Genomic DNA, 7,959 nt, shown 5'->3' with positions numbered 1-7,959 from the left:
GGAGGAATGGAGAATGGGAGAGAAGCCGAGGGAGGAAAGCGGGGGGGGGGGGACAGCGGGAAAAGGGCCTCCTCTTGTCGACAGAGCGGACCCACGCCCCTTTTCGCTTCGGCCGGCGCCCTCGGCGACCCCCGACGGTTGGGTTCGGCTCGGATTCGTCGGCTGTTATTTCGGCTCAACCGACGCTAAACGAGATCCTGGGACGTGACCGGGTCGATTTTCAAACGCCAACACTAAAAAACAACTTGGGAGGCCTGTTGAAGGCGCGGCTCGAGATGCTCTAGGAGAAAAGCAGTTGCAGAAAATTGAAACTAAAGGGAAAAAGAAATTCAAACAGATCTAAAATCTCGATTCCACCACCGGAAAACGACCTGCGCCTTCCGCCACCGTGACCACGGCGGCCAACGCTGCCGTGGCCGCGACGCTCCGCTTCACTCCTTCCCCCCCCCCCCCCCCCCCCCCCCCCCCCCCCCACCCCCACCTCGCCGCCGACCCCTTCCGCTCCCCAACCAGGCCACGCCGCGGCGGCGGCAGCAGCCAGCGATCGGCGATCCATGGCCGTCCCCTCCGCCGACCGCAAGCGGCGCCCCTTCCTCCTCTCGCTCTCCCTCTTCCTCCTCCTCTCCGCGCTGCTCGTCCTCCTCGTCCTCTTCCTCGACTCCTCCGCGCAGTCCCTCCCCTTCCTCCCCTCCCGCCCCTCCCGCCTCTCGGCCCCCTCCTCCCATCCCCACCAGCAGCACAGCCCAACCCCAGTTCCCACCCCCGGAGGCTCGTCCGACCCGCAACCAAACGGCCCAGCCGCTGCCGCTGCAGAAGCAGAAGAGAAGGCCGACGCATCGCGGCCAAACGCCCCCACCCCCGTCGCAGGGGGCAGCGGAACCAGCACCCCGTCACGGACAGCCGACGACAGCAGCGACGCGGCGGCAGTCGACGCGGATGCCACAGCCGTAGATGCGGCGGGAGTGGATGGCGGCGAGGCTGAGGACGACGGCGCGGTGGCGGAGGTGAGGTGGGAGACGTGCAAGGTCAGGAGGGGGGTGTCGGCCACGGACTACATCCCGTGCCTCGACAACATCAGGGCAATCAAGGCACTGCGCTCCAGGCGGCACATGGAGCACCGGGAGCGCCACTGCCCCGCGCCGCCGCCCAGGTGCCTGGTGCGAATGCCTGCGGGTTACCGGCTCCCCGTGCCGTGGCCGCGCAGCCGTGACATGGTGAGGACATTCGCGCTTGCCTTTGTCGGTAAGACACGGAAGCGCCTCTAGTTGTTCATGTTCTCTGCTCTTGTCCTCTGTGTTATCCATTCTGTCTTTATTTATGTAATTGGGTGTTCAACTGCCAACGTATTATTTACTTTCGGTATTAGAACATAACCAATAAACACCGCAAATTGGGACTATCCTCCTTTTATGGAAGCTACTGTGCTTAGGATGTCTAATTTGGTATCAAGAAGCAGTGTAACTAATCTTGGATTGGATGTCTGATAGCATTAGTAACCTTACACAATATAGGCCCTTGACCCTCAACCATTATGAGGTTTTAAGTACAGTTTAGCATACCACTGATGATTGTTAATCTCCTTTCTGAATTCCAGATTTGGTACAACAATGTTCCTCACCCAAAACTGGTGGAATATAAGAAGGATCAGAACTGGGTTACAAAGTCTGGTGATTATCTTGTTTTCCCTGGAGGTGGAACTCAATTTAAAGATGGTGTTGCAAGATACATACAGTTTGTAGAACAGGTAAATATTACTCTGCCACCTTGATCTACATTTGAACATATTAACTTTGGAAGAAAATTCCAAGTACTTCTATTGCCAAGTGAGTTCTGTGTCCTTGTGAATGGAGATGCTTCTTGTGTGTATGTTTGCCAATGTTCAGTATTGCCTTTGGTAACATTGGGACTTTAGGAGTGAATATAATCGTTGTCCAATCGCATCCAACAATAATAACACCAGTAGCAAAATAACACTATCGTACTTGTTTCAATTGAGATCCTAAACTATATTAATTTGTTGTAATAGCCACCTTCATCTTAACATCTTCCTGCTTTTTTCTCACGGTGAAGTCAATAGCTTTTCATTTATTATCAAGTTCTGGATACAATCAGCCTTTGGTTAGTTTCATGTTGATTATTTTACCCTGTTTCAACAAGTAGAACAGGTAATTATATGCTCTTAGAGGTAGAGCAAATCTGTACTGTTATTGTTTGATTTGCACGTACTACTGTGCTTACATTGCTTAAATAATTAGCCCAGAATCCAAATGTAGAAATGGAAATGGTTTCCCAAGAATGCTGCCATTGGTCTTCATCACAGCTCCTTGTTTTTTTTTCCTCTGAGGTCATATCATGATTTCCTGTTATAAATTTGTTGTAGATAATGCCTACCATTCAATGGGGAACACATACGAGAACTGTCCTGGATGTTGGATGTGGTGTTGCCAGCTTTGGTGGATACCTGCTTGACAGGAATGTCATTACTATGTCATTGGCCCCTAAAGATGAGCATGAAGCTCAGATACAGTTTGCATTAGAGCGTGGAATTCCAGCATTTCTAGGAGTAATCGGAACTCAAAAGCTCCCTTTCCCTGATAATGCATTTGATGTGGTCCATTGCGCAAGGTGCAGGGTCCATTGGTATGCAAATGGCAAGTGTTCTATGCCTTCACGGCATTTTTAAGCTACCGTAGTATCTATATCTCAACCTTTTCAGATAAGTATTCCATTTCCCCCCTGCTAATCTGTTTTTAAATATCTATTACTATTGGGATGTGCAGGTGGAAAACCACTACTGGAGCTTAACAGAGTGCTAAGGCCTGGAGGATTTTTCGTTTGGTCTGCAACACCTGTCTATCGTAAAGAACAAAGAGATCAAGATGACTGGAATGGTTCGTAACCATATCATATAAAATTCTTATCCTAGTAGTAGTATTATCTTAGAGATTGCCACAAATGTTAGAGGAAGTGAACAGATATGTGTAAGGATTGCTGACAAAACACGCTATCATACTGATTGATGCAAAGTTGGAGACTATATAGAAGTGCAGTAGCTACTTTTAGCGTAGGTCAATCCTGTAGAAAAGGATATCCACATTCTCCGACATGAAAACATGCGTCGGAGGTAGAACAAGATGGTGTCGCTACTAAGCAAATGATATCATATTTCAGTATTTTACTCAAGTTGCTAAAGATGTCCATAGCAGTGCATCGTTAATATTATGTATAGTTTGCAAGTAACTAGTGTCATTTTTGTGGGCAATTTTGTGCTAACTGGGAATCCATTACATTTGGCAGCAATGGTTACTCTGACCAAATCAATGTGCTGGAGGACAGTTGTAAAATCTGAAGATATTAATGGAATTGGTGTTGTTATATATCAAAAACCGACCTCAAATTCTTGCTACCTTGAGAGGAAAACCGATGAACCCCACCTGTGTTCCAAGAAAGATGGATCACGTTTTCCTTGGTACGTCATAGCTTGCTTCATTTTCCTCGTTGTTGTTTCACCAAACTTCAGACTGCTAGTGGTCTTCTAGCATGTTGTGGCCTCTCTGTGTTTATAACTTACTGGCTCATGGGCAGACATCAGTCGTGTGATCGATACCATTTACAGCCTATCCTTATTAAAGATAATGTAGATATCATAGTTTATTTATAACTAGTACTGCAGTTTCGAATTGGTTTCATCTATACCCACTTGTTTTATCTTTGCTTTTGCAGGTATGCTCCTCTTGATAGTTGCATTTTGCCATCTGCTGTTTCCAGTTCAGATGAAACAAGCAATTCTCCCCTTCTGTGGCCTGAAAGACTTATCAGATACGCTAGTCTGCCTGATGATTCTGCTACTATCGAGAAGTTTGATGCTGATACTAAGTATTGGAAACAAGTCATTTCAGAAGTATATTATAATGACTTTCCAGTTAATTGGTCAAGTGTCCGTAATGTAATGGACATGAATGCTGGTTATGGAGGGTAAGAGAACACCAATTTCTGCTGATTAATTTTATGAAATTCATTTTTCTTATGCCATCAGTATTGATCCTAGTAGCTTTTGGTGCTTGTACTTCTGCTATTCTGGTGATGTTGCTTCCTTGAGTTGGGCCTGAGTTTTGGCCATACAAATATGTACATTCATTAGTACAAGATTGCTTGAACTCACTGATCATCTCTCGGCAATGGAGTAAATGTTTCTCCTTAGTGGTTACTAATTATTTAGGACTGCCAAGTCAGATGTCTATTTTCTTATTGGGATTATGCAAATCGGAAACTTCCCTTAGTGACACTAAAGATCATATTTCTGTAATCAGATGTAGATCTCCATAGTTTTTTTTTTGGAACTATGTATAGTTGCTATCAATCGAACTATGACTGTTATGATGGGGATATTAATCAGACTACTTTTGTTGAACCAGGTTTGCAGCAGCACTTGTTGATAGAGCATTATGGGTTATGAATGTTGTACCTATTGGCCAGTCAGATACTTTGCCAGTAATTTTTAGCCGAGGTTTGATTGGGGTATATCATGATTGGTGCGAATCTTTCAACACATACCCAAGAACCTATGATGTTCTTCACATGAGTGATCTCCTTGGAAGTCTTACAAAGAGGTAAACAAGCAGTCACGCCTCATGAATTAATAGGACATGTGCTCCTTTTTGTCAGACTGTAGCCTGATATCAGTGTCTCCCTTTAGGTGTGACATCCTTGAAGTAGCAGCCGAAGTTGACCGGATATTGAGGCCTGGCAGATGGTTGGTGCTGAAAGACACCATGGACATGATGAAAAAGATGCGGCCAATTCTTCGCTCTCTGCACTACGAGACCGTAATTGTGAAGCGACAATTCCTTGTCGCCACAAAGAGTTTCTGGCGTCCCCGGTGATAAAGCTGACATGGACCAAACTTCTAAGGGAGTCAACCAAAGCACTAAGATTCTGTTGATTCTTTGAGTTCTGATCTGATCAAATTGTTTATACAACAGAGATGTGATTTGTTTGGGTCCAGGTAGCCCTGAAGTTTTCGGTGGTATATAGATACACACTTGTGCAGTCTCCGTGCCGATTCTTTTTCCTGCCAAAAGCAAAGCAATACAATAGGGATGGTATAGCTGTATAATCTAGTGCTAACAGATGCATACACAGACGATACAGGATCATCTTTTGTATACTTGTTCAACAAAATTATTTGTGTACATTGAACAATAAAGATTTTGAAGCTTGTTCAACCAAAAATATGGGCCCCTTCCTTTCTTCTATCTGTCTCCATAGTTCTGCAAGAGCAATATATGGGTCCCTTACTTTCTTCTATCTGTCTCCATAGTTCTGCAAGAGCAATATATGCCAGGTATATATTTGACGATGTCCAGTACCTGCGGACTACCAGAATGTAGATCCCCTCGCACGGTGCACAGATATACAGTCTTTTTTTTTTGCAGGTGGTGCACAGATGTATTACTCCTTAACCATGTGAGGCAGATACCTACTGACGATTGAATTGAACACAAGACGAGCTTGTGAAGGATATACATTCTCTGGTTCACATTGTATATTGAAATGCGACTGAATTTATTTTCAAATGCTTACAGAACTTCGGCCTCCCAATATATTGCTCTTCCTTGGAAGTTTTTGAGACATGCACCATAGCCTCTTCTTTTTAGTGAGAGAGAATAGGCGCTGCTCAGCTTTTTATAGAAAGCTTAAAACTGTCTTGCAGTTATGTCGAGGGTTGGTTGCGACATATGCCAAAGGATGGCTTATCATGGTGGGGGCGAGTAGAACGTCACCGGTGTCTGGAAACGGGATGAGGCGTAGACATGCACGCCGGTGAATCTTACCCAGCTTCAGGGCTCTTCGGGGAGAGATAATACCCCTACTGCTGCTCTACGGGGTCTCCGCATGATCACTATGGCAAAGAGTTTACACGATTGCTCCTTGAGCTGTTTTCTGGAGGTAGGAGAGGGCAAGGCTAGCTCTCTCCCTCTTATATGATCTGGTCTGGGGCTAATGGATTCCAACCCTTTGCATGGGTGTCCTGGGGGTTTATATAGGCCTACCCCCCAGGGGTACAATGGTAATCTGACTGGACGCGGGCCCAGCCGTCAGTGTCTCCGGCCTTCGTATTCTCTGCCGACTGCTGGGGCCCGCCGACTGGTGGGCCCCGCCAACTGGTTAGGTACGGAGCCGACAGGCCGCGTCCGCCGCGGGCGGGTCTTGCCGGCTGCTGATTACTGTAGCCGTGCTTCTGATGACGCGGGCTTGGTCATGGAGTCGTGGCAACAGCCCCGCCGCCTGGCGGGCGATCACTATTGCCACTCTCCGTCACATCTGATTAATGGCGCGCGGGCCCGGGAAAGGATCTGGCCGACTCCCAACGGGTCCGACTGGGGGTGCACTTGCCGTCTCCTGGGGTCCCACTAGCTGGTGGGACCCGCCGCCCCAGGGTCGTACAGACAAGCCGTCGTGGGCACAGGATTCGGTCCTTTGGTGCTGATGTCAGGGCCGGGACGGCAACAGTGCCACGCCGCACGGAGATCTTCCCGGGTACGGCGTGTTGTAGCCATGCCTGCCCCTGGTAAGGGGTAGGAGTGGGCTTGACTGTAGCCACTTCCCGTCCCGTCCCTCTTGATGAGGGCATGGGGTTTGTTGGAGTCGCGGGCCGACTCCCCAAAGCCGACTTCCCTGGAAGTCGCCAGTCAGGAGTCGGCTTATCCTGAAGTCGTCAACGGGACTCGGCCGCGAGTGGGTAGTCGGCTGTCTTGCCGCCGACTTCTTAGAAGGCGGCTCTTCGTCCTGGGGTCTTGAGGGGCGCAGCCTGCCCCGATGTCTTGAAAGGTTCTGGGGCTCGGGTTAGCCTACCCGTGGCCCATTACTCCGACAGTAGTCCCCGAAGCTGATGAGGCGCCGTGGACGATCGACCGAGAAACCTCAGCAGTTTCTCTCTCCGGGTGCTCGACACATGGTTCTTGCTTGATTTCCGTCGGGCCGACTTGAAGGAGTCGGGCTCGCCCAACTCTGACTTGCACAGTATTTCGAACGTCTTGGCGGGATCCAAGTAGCGTGCCGGCTAAGCTTCCAGGCCGCCGCCCGTTCCGGGCCCGTCATGTGGCAGTGCGCGGCCGGGCTAGTCTGCCAGCCTACGGGTGTGACGGGACAGGCCCGTAGGAGGGGGCCCACCACTACCGCGCCTCGGCCCTCGAGCGGATCCGCTGTGGCCCGCGCTGACGGTTGGGATTCTGGTGAAGTTACTGCGCGCAGTAACTTTGTCGTGGAAACGTGGGGGTCGTGGGGTCGTGGCCGCAGTAAATCCCACGCCCGCCCCCTCGGCTTCGCAACCCATGAGGCTATAAGTAGGGGGAGGAGGGGGGCGCGGCAGAGCACGCGCGCCCCTCCTTCCCACTACTCCTTGCTCTTCTCCTTCTTCTTCTTCCTTGCTCCGCCGCGCGCCCAAGCTTTGCCGAACGCCGTGGCGATCAGCTCGTGATGAGTTCATCTTCTGCCGCCGCGCCTCCCTCGGTGCATTCCGGCACCTGGGACGGCTCAAAAGTGCACGATGACCACATCGAGTTCCTCCGCAAGACTCGTCATCTCCCCGACGAAGATCACGTGCGGGTGCGTCTTGCGCCGAAGGGGGAGATTTCCCCTGCGCCGGAGGAGGGCGAGCGGGTCATCTTTCGGTCGCACTACCTGCGCGGATTGGGGCTGCCGGCGAGCAGCTTCTTCCACTCTTTTCTGGAGTTCTACGGCCTCCAGCCGCACCACCTCACGCCCAACACGGTGGTGCTGCTGTCCGCCTTTGTAGCCTTGTGCAAAGGCTTCCTCGGAGTCCTCCCCACCCTCGAGCTCTGGGGGAAGTTCTTCTTCTCCAAGCTCGGCACCCAGGCTGCAGGCGTGCCGGCACAATGCGGCGCTTTCATCGCCATGCGGAGATTGGGGGCCGACAACCCCTTCCCCACCATCAAG

The 7,959-nt window shown here is 50.1% G+C and overlaps 1 protein-coding gene across 1 annotated transcript; it reads left to right on the top strand.

Moving 5' to 3' along the window:
* The first annotated feature begins 451 nt into the window (after nt 1-451).
* LOC125521413 (probable methyltransferase PMT23) lies at nt 452-5,253 on the top strand. The gene is made up of 8 exons (XM_048686474.1): nt 452-1,214; nt 1,595-1,744; nt 2,381-2,651; nt 2,781-2,891; nt 3,298-3,469; nt 3,724-3,975; nt 4,416-4,610; nt 4,697-5,253. The coding sequence occupies exons 1-8, from the start codon at nt 555-557 to the stop codon at nt 4,881-4,883; spliced, it is 1,998 nt and encodes a 665-aa protein (XP_048542431.1). The 5' UTR covers nt 452-554; the 3' UTR covers nt 4,884-5,253.
* Nucleotides 5,254-7,959: the final 2,706 nt, after the last annotated feature.

This window comes from Triticum urartu, chromosome 1, assembly GCF_003073215.2.
Source record: "Triticum urartu cultivar G1812 chromosome 1, Tu2.1, whole genome shotgun sequence".
Lineage (NCBI taxonomy): Eukaryota > Viridiplantae > Streptophyta > Magnoliopsida > Poales > Poaceae > Triticum > Triticum urartu.
The sequence above is the reverse complement of the archived record's forward strand: the minus strand, read 5'-3'. Positions and strand labels throughout refer to the sequence as shown.